The sequence below is a fragment of the Fusarium solani genome (genome assembly GCF_023522795.1).
Source record: "Fusarium solani strain SB1 chromosome Unknown bctg00000001, whole genome shotgun sequence".
Classification (NCBI taxonomy): domain Eukaryota; kingdom Fungi; phylum Ascomycota; class Sordariomycetes; order Hypocreales; family Nectriaceae; genus Fusarium; species Fusarium solani.
Window position 1 is genome coordinate 1,526,327 of NW_027072156.1, and position 17,721 is coordinate 1,544,047.

General features: G+C 55.2%; 4 protein-coding genes across 4 annotated transcripts; 3 read left to right on the plus strand and 1 right to left on the minus strand.

Annotated features, from left to right (window-relative positions):
* Nucleotides 1–8,435: 8,435 nt before the first annotated feature.
* Nucleotides 8,436–11,391, plus strand: MRS44_002580 (uncharacterized protein; the record flags this gene model as incomplete). Its single annotated transcript, XM_046268108.2, has 7 exons — nt 8,436–8,598; nt 8,650–8,853; nt 8,904–8,986; nt 9,047–9,319; nt 9,372–9,528; nt 9,584–9,828; nt 9,880–11,391. 7 exons carry the CDS (start codon nt 8,436–8,438, stop codon nt 11,389–11,391), a joined length of 2,637 nt encoding a protein of 878 aa, XP_046136692.1.
* Nucleotides 11,392–12,187: 796 nt separating this feature from the next.
* On the plus strand, nt 12,188–13,612 carry MRS44_002581 (uncharacterized protein; the record flags this gene model as incomplete). Its single annotated transcript, XM_065622882.1, has 6 exons — nt 12,188–12,193; nt 12,256–12,341; nt 12,426–12,582; nt 12,635–12,859; nt 12,907–13,307; nt 13,360–13,612. 6 exons carry the CDS (start codon nt 12,188–12,190, stop codon nt 13,610–13,612), a joined length of 1,128 nt encoding a protein of 375 aa, XP_065478954.1.
* Nucleotides 13,613–14,144: 532 nt separating this feature from the next.
* MRS44_002582 (uncharacterized protein) lies at nt 14,145–14,674 on the plus strand (the record flags this gene model as incomplete). Its single annotated transcript, XM_046268109.2, has 2 exons — nt 14,145–14,376; nt 14,430–14,674. 2 exons carry the CDS (start codon nt 14,145–14,147, stop codon nt 14,672–14,674), a joined length of 477 nt encoding a protein of 158 aa, XP_046136694.2.
* A 672-nt stretch (nt 14,675–15,346) lies between these two features.
* On the minus strand, nt 15,347–16,843 carry MRS44_002583 (uncharacterized protein; the record flags this gene model as incomplete). The annotated part of the gene is made up of 1 exon (XM_046273496.1): nt 15,347–16,843. The coding sequence occupies one exon, from the start codon at nt 16,841–16,843 to the stop codon at nt 15,347–15,349; it is 1,497 nt and encodes a 498-aa protein (XP_046136695.1).
* Between the last annotated feature and the right edge of the window lie 878 nt (nt 16,844–17,721).

Below are 17,721 nucleotides of genomic sequence, written 5' to 3' on the forward strand. Positions count from 1 at the left end.
TGTGATGGTTTGAGGTGAGGGATCGAAGCTGTCAAGATGTTTCTTGAGAGTGTGGGAGGGTGGGATGAAGAGGAGGAGAGGAAGGACAAAAAGGTGTGGGAGGAACGAAGGTAAAAGTAGTTATAGTAGCTCGAGGAAAAATTTCGTTACGGCTCCCGAGCGAGCGAATGCGGCCACACAGAGACCACACACGGTAAAATACCGAACGGGCACGGCGGGGTTACTTGGAGGTGCGGGGTCTTTTTCATTGGCGGGGCCTCCGATAATGGGAGATGGACGGTAAGGATGATTCACAGGTGAGTGCAGCTACCCTGTAGGCTACCGGTTTGTGAGCTGTTTGGCTTGTTTGTTGATATGACGCTGATATTTTCTACTGTTTCAGTCTTGTACAATATTCATTTACTGATGTATTTTTCTAAGCTGCGTCGTGTCCTTTTTCTAACTGCCAACCGCTGACTGCGTGTAAAGCTTACTATCACGGGTGCTGACTTCATTACCTTCCACCCTCACCCAACCTCAACAACAACAACCACCACCATGCAGCACTGCACATCCCGAACCACGCCCAGTCATCACTCCAACACAACATCCCGATGACACGTCGAGCAGAAGAAATGCCGAATTACGAAGTTTGTCCGCACCTATTTAACGACTTGACCCGAAGCTATTGCAGCTCAACGGCGTGTCATCCCGCAAAGACCGATCACGTTTCTCCAACAAGGTGAAGCACCCCGCGTTGAGATGGGCAACACCCACACCGACAAGCCTCCCTCAGCTCAGCCATTGGAAATCCACATTTCTCACACAGCCAGAGCTCCAGACACCAACATCTGCGCCCTTCTTGAGCATCATTGTCTGGCTGCCAGTCATCCGAATAGGGCCTAGTCCCCATTCAGCCTTCGTCGGTGTGGCTCAGTTGGTTAGAGCGTTGGTCTCATAATATGACTTGACCTCAGGTCAGGGACATCCAAAGGTCGAGAGTTCGAGCCTCTCCACCGACAAACCTTTTGCCGACGACCCGTATGGGGTCGTTTCGTTTTTTCGTGGGGTTGTCAACTCGCTCCCGTTCTTGAGAGCTTTCCCGAGAGCCGCTCCCCACAAGCACAAGGTCCAGCAACCAAGTGCCTAGTCGGTGTGGCTCAGTTGGTTAGAGCGTTGGTCTCATAGTATGATTTGACCCCAGGTCAGAGTAATCCAAAGGTCGAGAGTTCGAGCCTCTCCACCGACAAAACAAGCTTGTCTATTCGACAAGCGTCCCTTTTTGTTGTTGCGAGCGACTGAGTGAGTGGCCCTGCATCTTGTAGCGAGAGACACCAGCTCTCGGCAACCGCTGTCAGGTCCACTGGCATCAAACCAAATGCCAGTCTCAGCCAGTAGACCGGTCGATGGCCATGTCTCACCTCGTCTCTCTTTTTTTCCTCCCCTGGCCCCAAAGTCATCACACCTCTCTGTTCCACAACTGCATCATTACACAAACCAAAAGGACAAGGAGGCTTCGGGCAAAGGTGAGACAAGTAGAGATGTGCAGTGTGTACCGTGCGGTACAGGGCGAGGCAAGGGAGCTTGGGCTGCTCTGTGGCTGTCAGAGCCGTGGATCTAGATTCAAGGGATGTGCACGGCAGCCCTTCTTTATCAGTTTCGGACCAACCGCCCCAGTGGCGGTCTGTTGTCTGGTTCCTGGTGCATGACTAGATGGCTTTTTGGCGCCGGAATGTGATTTCCAAAAGCCATCACCGCCCCAACGCACGGGAGATGTAGCCGCGGAAAAAAAGCAAGCCACAGAGAGAGTGCGTCAGGTGTTGCCAATCCGGCCAGTTTCAGAGTATGCCATTGTCAACAGAGTTCAGCCAGTCCAAACCTATCCAGAGGAAGCTGTTCCTGAGCAACTGACATCGAGACCTTGAGCGCGTTGACTGAACTGTTGGAAGAGAGGTTGGCCTCCCTGTTACCACGCCGACTCCAAAGTGGCGGCGGCTGATCTGAGACTTTGACGAACATGATTCTAGAAAGACTGGGGTCGTCATGACAGAATAAAACACCATATTCACTAGCCGTTACTCAGGTTAGAGTTCCCGAGGCATAGGGGGATTGGCATGCCAGTGCCCAAGGGACCCTTGGCTATCAATGGGCAGCAACATCTGTGTGTCCAACGAGATCCCGAGACCTAAACCAGGTTCACTAGAGGGGGAAACAAAGGGCAAGAAGAAAAGAAGAGAAGAGAAAAACGATGAAAGCCTATCTGGATCAATGGACACAGAGTCCAATGGCACAACAGTTGAGAACTCCGGAACATGGTTGACATTGGTCGACAGGCATCTAGTCACATGACCGTGTGACAATGAGGAGACAGCCTCTTCGATGCTGAGGATGAGGTGCTTCTAGGCGATTACGCTAGCACACATGAACCAGCTGTGCACAGTTAGTGGGCCGGTAGTTGCCAGAGACGGCCTCCAGGCGTGCGTTAGCGGACCCCTCGGGTCTTTGGGGTTAGTCGGTAATGAACGGAGCCGTTCAGGGACTCTCGGAGGCGATGACGGAGCAAGCTGTCCAAGGACCGTCTCATCTCGAGTCGGCCAGTCGTTTTGCCAATCCGCCCTCTCGAGGAACAGACTGGTCCCGGCGCAGGCTGCTCGCTGCGTTCGGGCTCCATGGGTACCTACCGTCCGTCCCAAGCGTGGAGAGACCAAGCATGGAGGCTGGGGGACAGGGGACCCAACGGCTCTGCTGACCCGTTGCCGGTACGGTACGTAGCCTGCCTGTCGAGACGGCAGCCCAAGCAAGCAAGAGAGCTGGCGCGATCTGTCGGGTGGAGAGATCCCTGGTGATGAATGCCTCCCCCATGTCCCGCAGGGCCCAGGCAGGTCCAGTACGTAAACGTTGGGCCCTGGCCAGATTGGCAGATCACCTCCCATCGGATAATTAAGCCGTACAGGCCGAGGCGAAGGATGATGATGAGGGTGTCGCCTACCAGGGCCAAGTGAGGCTCCCGAGACTTGGCTTCATTGGAGTGCCAGAGACCTCGTCAACGCCAGCAAGAGACGGGAATTTGTTAGGATAGCTGCGTTACCGTCCGCACAGCTGCGTCGAACCGCGCCGAACACGTGTGACTCCCCCGTCCGCTCGTGAATCCACTTTTTGCTGGTTTCCATGGTGGTGGCCACGCCCGCCAGGGCTGCTGGGCTGGGCTGGGCTGGCTGGCTGGCTGGCTGGCTGGCTTTTGCTGTTGGATCACCTGGGGAGGCCCGGGCCGGGGCGACTTCCCCCATCTGGTCTTGTCGACTTCTGGCGCCTCTGGCCTATCCCATTGCAGAACCAGACGGGGAACAGAAGAGAGCAGAACCAACCGAACGAGGAACCAAGCCTAGTGGGCGGGCATGAACTGGAAATGCAAGAGAGAACAGTGGGCGTCGAATCTGACACAGGCAATGACGGAGAGGGCAGCCCTCCTTGTTAGGGCGTCCCCTGAGCGAATGGGATGGGATCGCCGGGGCTTGCAAAACACGAAGCGCAGACAAGAATGAGGAAGAAAAAAAAGCAAGTTAGCATGGGAGGGACGTGGGATGGTGGTGGTGGTGTCGTGCGTGCGGCACAGGCCAATTTTATCAGCTAGCACATTTACAGCACTGGCCGTTGGGCAGTCAATTCCTGGGCACGCTGAAACGAGCACAGCTCGTGGGGAAAGAACCGAAGTGAGTGGCCAGGGCGATATCTTGCGCCGGGATGGAAATGACTGAGCAGATGTAGTATCGATGCCAGAGTTAGATTCATCGTAACGTGAGGAGCGAGGGCTTGGCTGTTGTGCGCCATAAGTGGTACTGTGTAACGTTCGCGGAGCGGCCACGGAAGCCGACTGCAGACATCCAGAGAGCAGCCTTATGGTAGACAGAGTTGACAACGCCAATACCGCCAAGTCGCGCCATGATATATTCGAGTCTTCGAAGACGAATAAACATAGTTTCGACATGTATGTTCCAGGGTAGTTTCACCACTTGGGCCCATGTAGGTGTTTTCGGGAAAACCGAGAAAAACGCGAGCCGTAAATATCTCTGGGTGAACTACGGGTTAAAAATCGTGGGGAAAGGCAGAGAGGCTGGAGCATCCATACCTACCCAGGTAAGCTGTATCACCACAACATCCGCATACAGACACGCTCAAGCTCCAGCAGCCGTGCGTTGCACTGCCGATGTGAAATGTCCCCCGCGCAATGTGGGATCTGGCGGTTTACCTCTACGTACGTACCTATTTTCAAAGCAAATGGCTACGTGGTTGCGACCAGCCTGCAGTTACACCTGCACACCTACGCTGCATCGCGCCGCGGTGCACACTGCACTCTGCATGCTGCACGCTGCTGCGGCAGCAGGAGACTTGCAACCGATGGAAAGACAGGGCCTGGCCAGCGGTCGGGAAGGGGGTGGAACGTCCATCCGTTCGATAAACGACGACGACGTGCTCGCGCTGTTTTTTTTTCTTCTTCAGGTTTCGGGTGTTTGTGCTTCTTTGGCCGCCCAGCCCAAACACTATCGTCGTCCAGTCCATCCGTCAGTCCCACTCAAAGATCACCACTCATTTATCCATCCTGGCCAAGCCGGTACGTACCAAAGGAAGGTATCGGCGGGCAGCCAGCCGCCGCCCGCAGTCCTGCATCAGCCATGGATCCATCCATGGATGGCAGCCCCCCGGCCCAGACAGACAGAAAAATATGCATGTCCACACCTACCACCGGCATCATCATCATCATCTCTCCTTCCCCACCCTTTCTTCCCCACTCCACAGCTCTGCGTTCCCACAGCTTTGTCCAGCGGCCCCTGTTCAGAAGGAGCCACCCCTAGCTGCCTTAGTCTCTCTGGTTCACACGCCCCCTCCTCCCCCCAGCGTCCTTTTCCCACCCTCGGCCCACTTTGTCACCTCCCGTCCATCTCCATCCATCGCATCGCATCGTCACCTCCATCCTGTCTGTCTGCCTGTCTGCCTCTCACCTCTGATTGCTGCCGTGGCTAACCATCTCCATCAGCGAGCAACGAGCCTCACCTCCGCCCGTGACCAACCCTGGTATCCACCCATCCGGCATCCATCCACCCGTCCACACGAATCGGTCTCGCACACCACACCTTTGTCCATTTTTCGCCCTTGCACCCCTTGTCACCCTTGGTCCCCTGTGGCCCGGTTTGCCCTTGATCCATGGGGCTCGTTGCAGCCCTGGCTCCCTTATTAGCTTCCCGGCGGCTGCGGTCACAGTCGCAACGCCGACTTCGAGGCTCGCGAGACGTTGCTGCTGTTCATCCAGGCGTTGCTAGCGTCTGGAGTTTCTTTGCAGAACACATGCATAGAGCGCACTTCTGTTGGGTTGATCTTATCCAGGAATAAGCTATACGGCATTTTGCATCCATATTTCATACACGACTCGAGGTTAAATTTGGAGCAGCCACGATACGATGCAATTGCCTTGTCGTTAAACTTTGCTTCATCCAACAAGCGCACTGCCGCCGCGGCGCCTCACCTCAACCGACTGACGGCATCGCACCTGGAGTGAAAAGCTTGTCCGCCCTTTGAGGCACACCGGTCAGCCAGTGTTCGCCTTTGCTGTTTGAACCCTCCTGTCAGCGAAACCTGCGCGCTGCATTGCGGCTGAATCATTACTTGTCCACTGATCACCTTGTCATTCCTTTTTCTTTCGATTCTAGCGGATCCCGTCATGTCGCGCTGTGAATCTCCACGGCTCCGCTCATTACGACGCGGCTCTTGTGAGCGCGATCCAATCTCTTCTGACCCCAGAACGATGCGCGCTTGCGGTTGAGATTTATTGTGGCTTTTCTCGAATTCCCGAATCGAATTACAAGCATCAACTCCGTATTCGAGACCTTTTGTGCTGATTGACACTTGTGCGATAAGTTTTCGACATCGCCGAGCGACGACGATCTCCTCGCACAATGCGTCTCTCCTCGTTTGCTTGATGACTACGCGACGCAAACTGTGCGGCTATGTACTCATTAAGTACGGTTTACCAGGGAGGCATCCGCATTCAACTGGGACGTGCTGTCCTTGGTAAATATATCGAGGCACGGGTCCTGCTCGTACGTTGTAGCATCTTCGTCATTGTCACTTGACAGGGCCATGGCGCTACCTTGGGCCCGGGAACCCCCTTTTTACTCCCGCTCGTTTGTTTCCCTGGTCAATCTCATTCTCCCCCAGCCCTCCAAAACCAAAACAAGCCGAGGCCATGCTCCGAACGGCTTACGAGAGAGGTGGCCCGAAACACGTGGGTGACTTCCGGAACAGCTTAGCGGCGACCCCGGGAAGCGGTGAAAAGATTAGCCATTCCCCTTCCTGCGCGCCCGAAGCCACCACCGCCTCGATCCGGCTGTGGCCATCCAGCCTCCCCAAAGCGTGCTGCAGTCCACCATCATCCTCATCGTCGTTGATGGTCGCACAGTTCGTTTGTCGGGTACCGTTCTGCCGCTATCATCGTCATCGCCTCTCATGGTGCTTTCTGGAAGCCTGTGTTGGTGCTCGCCTTCGCGTCTTGGTTGTGCGCCAACTATGGATATATCGTTGGATTTCTAAAGTCTGTATGCACATTCGTTCAGATCAGGCTACAGAGGATCCAAGAGAGCTGCTCTGATCAAACGATGAACAACATCTCGTTGCGCCACGCTATCTGCGACAAGATACGCAGCACAACAGTGCCTCTCCCTGCCAAAGCGCACAGATAAAGCGTCCTTGTTGCTCTCTACCTCTACCGTTGTCTCGCCTCCCTGTCCTGCCTGACTTTGACAGGGCAGCGGTACGTACCTGTCTCCAAGGGTTCTTGGCATATTCAGATGCGCCACGCAGAGCTTGGACGTGCGTCTTGGCCGGGTTTAATCGCCCAGCGGTGCTGTTTCGCTTGGCACCGAGAGATGAACACCACAGGGCGGCCAGGGTATCGATGCGCGACTTTATGCCTTCATAAACTCGACAGCCTTCCACTCGCTTCACCACTGCATCTGCGCGAGAGCATATGCACGTCGCGCATTGGACGTTGGATGTTATGAGATACCAGCATCGATGCTAGTCTCCCATCGTTTGACTCCGTAAAATGCCCGAATTTTCTCAATCGTCAGCGCCCTCCCCTGACGAGCGGAGATCTCCCCAAAATGGATGGATCAACGACTCATTTCGCCAGCCACTGGACGTTTCTTTGTTTGGCCCAGGCTGGATGGGTATCTGATGGAGAAGCGTCGAATATCTGTCTTGAAAGTGCAAAGGGATAGAAAGGAAAGGCAGCGAGCTGCCTGAGCAGGCCCGAGATTGTCACGGCTTACCCGCCGATCACTCCGCTGCAGACTCCTCGAGTCCTCACAATGTCTCTTGTGATGGAGAGTTGTGTGTGTGTCCGTGTCTGTGTGTCAGCCGCCTTCAGTGTCCTGGAGCCTCAGCGACGGGCCTAGGGGCCCCCAGGTGCCGAACGCGCCACTGACCCGTCGCAGGCGAGACAGGACCCGAGAGCTGCTCACATTATCTCATACCTGCGAGGTACGGAGGTACTTGGGATGCCGCCGCCACCACTCTCGGCCGCTGCACCTGGCGCTGGCTCTGGCGCTGCCACCAGGACGATTTGCGGGTACAGCTGGGCCAAGGCCGGTCCCGCTAGGCCATCCTTCTGGGGAGGGCATCGGGAAGTGAGCGACCTTAGCTTGCGGGCTGGAACTCTGTGTGAGAGCGTGCGTTGAGAGGACGGGGAGGGTGTGTGTGGGTGGGCGCGTGCGAGAGCCCCAAGGTTGCCCCAGTACGTATCTCCGCATGGTTCTGTTGACGGGTCCAGTGTGGCACTCCCAGGAGGGCATGCCCAAGGGCCGTAAATAAAGTAAAATCATGGGTTATCCTGGGTGGGGCCTCTTGCCTGGGCCCCTCACGCCGGCGTGCGTCTAAATTTGCCCGTTCCTTCCTTTTCATTCATGGGTTAGGGGAGTTTGCGAGGCCAGCGCAGGTCCTTCCTCCACCATCCTGTGCCTCTTCCCAACTCCTCACTTTCTTCCTCTCCCACCCATTCCGTCGCCTGCGAACGGCTTCATCGGTGACCTTTCATTCTTCTCCGCCAGCGCCCTGGGATGGTCTACGACCCATCGTACTCGACTTTGACTTCCTTCTTGTAGCCACTTGCGTCTCCATTGGTGGTTGTTTTTTTCCTTAACCTTTCGCACCTGTTCACAGACATAGCCGCGCCGCCTCATACCGGTGTCGCTTTGACCTGACCTTGTCACTCACATACACCTTCGGGGCATTGACGATAGTTGTTGGGCATCACAACCGTCGCGCGTCTCCCACTAGCATCGCAACGTGCCTGATTCACGGCCGAGTCAGAGCATTTGGCTTCGTATTAATACTGCTAGCTGTCGCACGTCGGCTTGCTGCCCCTTGCAAGCTGCATCGTCACCGCTGCTATTACCACCCACGAGATGGCGAACCATCACGCGTCGCCAACCCTGATGCAGATGCAACAGCATCAGGGCCAGGTGCCCCCTCCTCCCCCTCCTCCTCCTCAGTCTGGCGTCCAACCCGGCCCCTATACGCCTTCACCTGGCATCGCGGGCATGAATGAGCTCGTCTGGATGCAAATAGGTTTGTCGTCGCGTCGCGTCCCACTCGACACACTTGCTCACATCCATACAGGCAGTTTTTCCGAATTGCTGCGCGTCCCCGATGAAGCCATGCATGCGTATGAGCGCGCTCTCACCGCAAACCCGAACTCGATTCCCGCTATGAACGCCATCGGAATGCTACTCAAAGGGCGCGAGGCCTTCGACAAGGCGCTCGAGTTCTTCCGTGCCATCACCCAGATCGACCAGAACAGTGGCGAGGCATGGGGAAACCTAGGTTTGTTGTGTGCTCCCTGTGTGACGGCGCAAAACTGACTGGCGCGACAGGTCACTGTTACCTGATGACTGAAAATCTTCAGAAAGCGTACGATGCCTATCAGCAGGCCCTGGTCCATCTTAGGGACCCGAAGGTACGATGATTCACTGCAATCTTCTGTCGCGCTTTGCGCCGGAAGCTAAACATTGTCTAGGACCCCATGCTGTGGTACGGTATTGGTATCCTCTACGACCGATATGGCAGCTATGACTACGCTGAGGAAGCCTTCTCCCAAGTCATGCATATTCAGCCAGATTTCGAAAAGGCGAACGAGATTTACTTTCGGTTGGGTATAATATACAAACAACAGTCAAAGTATTCTCAGAGTCTTGATTGCTTCAAGTATATCGTCAACTCTCCCCCAGGACCGTTGACCCAGGAAGACATCTGGTTCCAGATTGGACATGTGCATGAACAGCAGAAGGACGTAAGTGCATATTCATAATCGCACTCGCAGTGACAGAACTGACGTTTGATAGTTCGACAATGCCAAGGCTGCTTACCAGCGCGTTCTGGACCAGTCTCCAAACCACGCCAAGGTCCTCCAGCAGCTTGGTTGGCTGCATCACCAGCAGAGCAACACGTACGAGAGCCAGGATCGCGCAATTCAGTATCTTGAGAAGTCGGTTAACGCAGGTATGATCATCTTGATGCCATTGCGATTTCGAATCTAGACGCTGACAGGATATAGACAACCAAGATGCCCAGAGTTGGTACCTGCTCGGCCGTTGCTACATGTCGCAGCAGAAGTACCCCAAAGCGTATGAGGCATACCAGCAGGCTGTTTATCGCGATGGAAAGAACCCCACCTTCTGGTGCTCGATTGGTGTGCTTTACTACCAGATCAACCAGTACAGAGATGCACTGGACGCTTACTCTCGAGCCATTCGCTTGAACCCTTACATCTCTGAGGTTTGGTATGACCTTGGCACTTTGGTATGCTTCACCTTTCTATCTTTCAAGAGGCAGAGACTAACACAGGCATAGTACGAGAGCTGCAACAACCAGATCACTGATGCTCTGGACGCATACCAGCGTGCTGCAGAGCTTGACCCTGGCAACCCTCACATCAAGGCTCGCCTCCAGCTTCTCCGCTCTGGTGGTACCAACGGTGGCCCGCCTCCCTCTGCTCCTCAGCCGGCCGATGTCCACCCGCAGGCTTATCAGGCCGCAGGCCCTGCCGGACCTCCTCAGTGGGGAGGCTCTGCTCAGCAGGCCCCAGCTTCTGGTCCTCCTCCCATCACTCCTAACCCCGGAGACCCCTGGGTAGGCAGGCTCTCCAACATTAACCCTCCACCCCAACCTCCCAACCCCTATGAGGCTCGTGGAGAGCCCTTCCGTGGAGGCCCCGCTCCTCCTCTGCAACGCCAGCCCAGCCCCCAGCAAGAGCAGCAGATGCGCCAGCCGTACAACGACCCGACCCGGAACGGGCCTCGTCGTGGCCAAACCCCTCCTCCTCCTCAAAGCCATCAGTACTCTCAGGGACCTCACCCCGCTCCCCCGCAATCCCAACCAGCGGCCCCGGCCTCTGAGCGCCGAGTTGCCAACCCCAACTGGGGTGGAGCGACACCTTCGGCATCGGCCCCCCCTTCCAGCAATGTCAACGGTCCTAATGGCCCGAACGGCATGGCCCCCTTCCGCCCAACTAACAGCCCTCGTCCCGATGGGCGCCCTGTTCACGACAACCGCATGCCCTCGCCCAAGTCAGCGTACCCTCAGCACCAGGCCCCACCGCTGTATCCTCCTCATCCCGAGATGTCTGGCCAAGGACCTCCTGAGAATGGACCACCCGGACCCCCGGGACCCCCTGGACCACCTCCTCCTGCTGTGGCTGAGGCTGCCATGCAGCGAATGGATGAGCGACCTCCCTCGGTGGGACCCAAGCGGATGCGGGAATGGGAAGAGGAATCTGCCGCTAAAAAGCAGGCCAACGAGGAGAACCGGGTTCGTCTGGATGACATGCGACACCGAAGACCCTCCACTCCTCCCCGTGATGCCTATCGCCGCAATTCGTCAGAGGCGCGACGTGTGGAAGACCAGCGCCGGGCGGATGAGCCTCGCCGTGCAGAGGAGCCACGACGGCCGGAGGAATCTTCTCGTCATCCCACCGACAACTACCATCCATCTGATGCTGCTCATCACCCCCCAAGCCACGCATCGGGCCCGAACCATCTTCCACCGATGCAGCAGGGCCACAGCCCCATGTCTGGAGTTGTGCACGAGAAGTCTCAATCTGGGCCTGTCCCTAAGGAGGAGCGTCCACCGAGCCTTGAGCATGCTCCCCCTGCTCGCGTAGCACCCCCCGCCTCTGAGCCCGAAAGGGCGGCAAGGAAGATGGAAGTTGACGAGAACTACGATGACAGCGGCGAGGATGAGAAGAAGACTGGTATCGTGACCAACGGCTCCGGTCCCGGCTCGGCTGCGGGGGATGTTAAGACATCAACGCCGGCCAACGCCAGTGTCAACGGTGTGTCGGGGCCCACCCCAAAAGTTGAATGATTGATTGGTAGCTTTGATCTTGCCCGAGTTACGAGTTGAAGAGTCCTTTTACAGTCGATTAGTTCTGTCATTTTTCATGTATACCACCACTTTCTTATGGGGCGCGGTTTCATTTGTGTGGGCAAAGCGAGGAGGCCAGGGACAGAACTATCAAAACCGGGGTTTCACGGTCTTTTCTTGGCTACATTTCACCGGCGAACAATATCATTACACATATCAATCTCCTTGTTGGTTGGTGGTTCCATAGTAACTATTCAATTGAAAAAATCGTACCTAAATCGGGTCCATCCTAGCAATCGTCGTGATCACACACTCACAGCAAAAGACTTGGAGGTTTGGGAAACACTAAGACGATGCTCACGTGACTTGCTGTTCCTGATCAGGGTTAGGTCATCAGCTCGGTGAGGGAGGTCTTTTCGGTGGAAAATGGAAGGCTCAGCAGGCCAGACTGTACCATTGAACGGCCGTGAGGATTGGGATATGTGGGAACATTATGTATATGTATTGTAAGAATAAGAGCCTCACTTAATACATATCCTTGATATTCCTGTGCCAATGTCGCCCAGGTCGTCTCTCATCTTTCTGAGTAGTTTCTCGGTGACCTCTCGGTGAAGCATTTTGTGGGGCTCAGGTCAGAAAGCCCAGTGGTGCACGGGCCACCCACTGTTTTTTTCCAAGCGGCTCGCTTAAAATTTCGCCCACACTTTTTATTTGAACCCTCTTGCCTTTTCTCTTCACGCAGGCTTCGTCAACTCAGGTTCCTACTAACCCCCTCAAACCACACAGCCCGCCCAAGATGAGTGTGAGTTTGGAAGACGACGACGACAATGGCATCGTGAACAGAGACTGACGATAGATCAATAGCACCGCAAGTTTGAGGCTCCCCGCCACGGCTCCCTGGCTTACCTGCCTCGGAAGCGCGCTGCCCGCCACCGTGGAAAGGTCAAGTCGTGAGTATTTCCTGAATATTTTTTCTTGCGATGCCTTTGAGGATCCCAAGCAGCAATGCAGTGGCTAACGCATTGGCGCAACAGCTTCCCCAAGGATGACCCCAAGAAGCCCGTCCACCTGACCGCCGCCATGGGCTACAAGGCCGGTATGACCACCATCGTCCGCGACCTCGACCGACCTGGCGCCAAGGCCAACAAGAAGGAGATTGTTGAGGCGGTTACCATCGTGGATACCCCACCTGTACGAACAATGCAGCCCGCTTGGCTATGTGCCTATGGCTAACATCTTTTAGATGATCGTTGTTGGTCTTGTGGGCTACATCGAGACTCCCCGCGGCCTCCGATCCCTCACCACCGTCTGGGCCGAGCATCTGAGCGACGAGGTCAAGCGCCGCTTCTACAAGAACTGGTACAAGAGCAAGAAGAAGGCCTTCACCAAGTACGCCAAGAAGCACTCCGAGAACAACGGTGCCTCCATCACCCGCGAGCTCGAGCGCATCAAGAAGTACTGCACCGTCGTCCGTGTCCTCGCCCACACTCAGATCCGAAAGACCCCCTCAAGCAGAAGAAGGCCCACCTCATGGAGATCCAGGTCAACGGTGGCTCCGTTGCCGACAAGGTCGCCTTCGGCCAGGAGCTCTTCGAGAAGCCCGTGGACATCTCCTCCATCTTCGAGCAGGATGAGATGATTGATGTCATTGCCGTCACCAAGGGTCATGGCTTCAACGGTGTCACCGCTCGATGGGGCACCAAGAAGCTTCCTCGCAAGACTCACAAGGGTCTCCGAAAGGTTGCTTGTATCGGTGCTTGGCACCCTTCGCACGTCCAGTGGACTGTTGCCCGTGCTGGTCAGATGGGTTACCACCACCGAACCTCGGTCAACCACAAGATCTACCGCATTGGCAAGGGCGATGCCGACGACAACGCCGCCACCGAGATCGACGTTACCAAGAAGAAGATCACCCCGTATGTTTTCCCGTCGTTCATATGTATAGAAGAGATGCTAACAAGTCTTCAGTCTGGGTGGTTTCGTCCGCTATGGCGAGGTCAACAACGACTTTGTCATGCTCAAGGGTTCCATCCCTGGTGTCAAGAAGCGTGTCATGACCCTCCGAAAGACCATGTTCCCCCAGACCTCGCGGAGGGCTCTGGAGAAGGTCAGCCTCAAGTGGATCGACACCTCGTCCGAGTTCGGACACGGTGCTTTCCAGACCCCTGCGGAGAAGAAGCAGTACCAGGGTACCCTCAAGAAGGATCTTGCCTCCGCTTAAGGCGGTCGCTCGTTTCCTTTTCTGTCTTGACCATTGCACGGTGTCGAGGGTTGGTTCGTTCGCCTTGCGTTTGGGGCTGGGTTAGGTTAACTGGCATGAACGTAAAAAGTCCAGCTAGAGGGATGGATTCAAAAAATTCTAACGAGATTCCCAATGTTAATCATACTGTCCTTGCTCGGTGACTTGTAGTTGCATGATTGTACTGTTGTGTGTGTGTGAATAAGTCGTAGTGTCCATGGACCTATCATTTGCATGATGTCGTTGTCTCTTGTGGCTGGCCCTTTATTCATCGTCGCCTGACGTCACCCCCACCCGAAACTTGTACATGCATCATCCTCTTGTCCCACTACCTCAGCTCTCGCGCGACGCCTCCAATTCCTCCCTCATGTCCCTCAAAACCTGCTCTCGGCGCTTCTTGAAACTTAAGACAACCTCACTCCCTCTCTGTACGCAGTTTCGCTCTCAGTTCCTCATCCAAAACACCATCTACCGAGCTCACCAAAGACCCCTCAGCGGAACAAGACCCTTCAACATGTCCAACGACGACGACTACATGGCCTTCCTGAACAAGGCGAACCAGGACACCGGCGCCAACGCGACTACGCAGCAAAAGTCTTCCGTGTTCAAGGCCAAGGACACGGGCAGTGAGGTACCCAAGGAGATCCGCAACGTGTGCAAGAGCGCCGTCTACGTCTCGGACGCCGACGAGCCATTCGAGGAGGTCTCGCTCAAGTGGGAGGGCAAGAACGGACTACCAACCGAATGTGAGAGAAACCTCTTCGTATACTACAAAAGCCCAAGACTGACCTTGTTCTAGCCGAGTTTGCCAAGCTCATCAACCACTCGTCCCCCGACTCCGCAGAAATCAAGATCCTCGACCCCCTCAACTGGGACTCGCGCGGCCAGTACATCAACGTCATCGAGGCAGTTCGCGAAGCGTCCAAGGGAAACGACGTGCGCGTATACCAGATCGTCCGGGACGCCACGAGGGTCGAGTACTGGGTCGTCTCGCACGCCGACGGAAGGCTCATCGGCGCCAAGGCTCTGGCGGTAGAGAGCTGAGATCGAGTTGCGTCGCTTGTGATGGATATGGGAGCCTCGGAATAATGATTTTTGCAGACGCTGATTGTGTGTGCATGGTTGCTGGTCTTGCTGGCCTGGTTGCTGCTATCTTGCTACATACTGGTACTTTAAACCTGTTGGAACGCACATCTTGGATGGGATTCACGAATAAATGATCGAATCATGAGAAATAATTCCGTTACAGTGCCCCGAGAATGTGTTTCTTCCGAAAACATCGATTTGCCTGGTATTATCTAAATGGCGACCGAGACCACGGCCGTGAGTTGAAACATGCTCAACAGAACCTGTACAAGATCATTCATACTCATTCATTTGCTCGTGGACAGTAGTCTCGACGGGCTTAGGAGGCGGGCTGGCCGTTATAAGTCTGCTCTGTCTCGTGAAACAATGGCCACATTCTGTTGATGCATCACGCTTCAAGTTTGATGCTAGAAGAAATAGCTTCATTTATCATATTGCTCATTTGTTTCCCATGATTTCTTGCCGCCGCCTCCCAAGGTATCTACAATCATAACCCAAAACACCCCTAAAATATGAATAACCAACGCCAGATACCATACGTCCTGAGACCGTTGGTAATATGAACATGCGTGTATATGCTTAACCCCGTCTGATGTACATCACCTCCACTGACTTCCACAGAGCTCTCATTTATTGGCGAACAAGTCCAAGGCCGGATGCGCTATCCGCATCCAATAACTCCGAAGGTATGGGTGTATCGTCCCTCTTCCCATCAAGGCTCAACAAGTCTGATGGGATGGGCGTATCTCTCTTTCCGCTTGGGTTCAACAACTCTGCGGGAATTGGTGTATCATCTCTGCTCCCCTCGACATTCAGTAAATCCGCCGGCACCGGAGTGTCTCTCTTGTTGTTGACATTGTTGGGTTGCTTCTGGGGAGCGGTTGGAGTCTTTAGATCCACATCCATGTTACCATCATACTCGTCTGGCACTGAGAGACAGCTACTCGTGTCAGACATCTCCACATCGTGATCAAAGCTCTCGCTTTCGGAATCAGCGCTCTCGATGCTTGGTGTTGGCATGGTGGAGTATGTGATTTGCGGGATTTTGATGGCAGTGAGAGGAGTCTTGACCTCTTCGGTTGTCTTGGGCTTTGCAGCTTCTGCTCTGAGGGCGGCGATAGAACCCCCCACACTCTCATCGTCCTCCTCATCCTGGCCAATGGTCCAGACCCAGCGACGCTTCTTTTCCTTTCTCTTGCGCTTTAACACACCCTTTGGTCCTGCCAGCGAAGTCCCCTGTGGTGAGGGCGATGTACCGGTGGTCAACATGCCCATCCGACGCTGTGTGTCTGTAAAGGGTCCAGGTGTCTGTCCGCCGTCCTGAATTTCGTTGGGAGTGAACGCCATGGCGAGGTCCACGGCATTTTGGGGCAGGGGCGGCAAGCATGGGGGAGAGTGTGGTGATACCTCTTCGACGAGAAGATCAATATGGGACTTGGTGTATTTGTTGGTGACGATCTCCTGAGTGAGGGGCTTGCTGTAGCCGACTCTCCTGTTTGCCTTTTCTTGCAAACGCCGAGATTGTCGTCGAGGAGAAAAGGGAGGGATGGCGGTAGGTGGAGGAAGAGGCGAGTTGCGGAGGATGCTGTGAAGTGATCGAGGATGTGTGTATGGAGCCTGCAGAGCTACATCGGCAAGGCTCTGTGGCCGAGGAGGTGTGAGTGTCTCGGATCGTGAGGTAGCCTCTTGCCCATCTGCTGCTGAAGTATCGGCAGCCGAGAAGCTGAAGGGCTTGGATGTGTGTGAGTCGACTGGGCCAGCGGATAGAGGAGGCGTGGCTGTCATAGTGCTTGGGTAGTTGATCTCGAGGCGGTTTGGTGAGGGGGCATTGTCTGACAAAGGAGTCTCCGGGTATGAAGCAACGTAAGGTGTGACAACTCTGTGCTTGGCGTCCATAGGCGTTGTAAGGCTGAATGCCTCGAGTGTGTTGATGGCGGTCATGGGCTCAGTCTGAACCGGCGTCGACCTCTCAATAGTGGTAACGTAGACATTGGAAAGCGTGTTGAAGGCGGTTGGGTCCTTGGGGTCCACGGCATAGCTCCTCGACGACCTTGTGGCCGGGCTACATGATGTCTTGATCTGAAGAGAGAGCCGAGGCCTCTTAGATGGTGCTTGTGCAGAAGCCATGGCCGGATGTAACGGGGGACGAATAAGTCGGTATATACCAAGTCGACACAGACATCCAAGAAATGAAAAGAGCAGATTCTGTCGGAAGTGGCTGAGACTATACAACCAACAGACCAGCACTTGTACCCGAGAGACTGGAACCGCCAGGGATCACAAGCAACAACGGGATGTCAAAACGGCAGAAACAACACGAGCAAACAGCGAGAAATGAGGGCCTTACGTCTATATAGGACGGCATTGATCCAAGCGCACATCTCACTGGGCCGGCCGCGGAAACGAGAGGGGGGTCAGGGCGCCCATGCTCTCCTCGACCAGCCCCGACACCGAGACAAGCGCCCCTAGCCATGCATGCAGTGTGATATTTCGCTCACAAACTAAACGCGGAAGTTGAAAGTTGAGAAGGATTCAGCCCTGGGGCCTCTGGCTTGCCAAGAGCGAGGTGAAAGCGACGGGGGTGTTGCATTGGCGCCTCCTCTGGTTGGCTCGTTGAAGCCTCAAGGGGGAAGCGTTGAAGGCGCAAGCGCCCTGGTTGAAGAGTCACCCTTGTTGAGTTCCAAACCAGGCCCAATCACGCGGCTATCAGGTCGGCTCTTTTCACTCCCACTGGCGTCTATTCCCCTCTTGCAACCCTCCCCTCCCTTAGGCGACATGGTGGCTTGGCTCTGAGGGGATTGACAGAGTGACTGGTCGTCTGCTGCGTCTGATCGAGTCTCTGGGCCTCTTCTGTGGTGGATTTTCGCCTTCGATTGTTGGAGCCAAAACCGGACGAGTTTCAGTAAGCCATGAGCAAGGAGATCTGACGGTCCATATGACGGTGCATTTGGCGAGCAGATGACGGTGGGGTCAACCTCTGCTCAGCCTACTGACACGATGTTCCA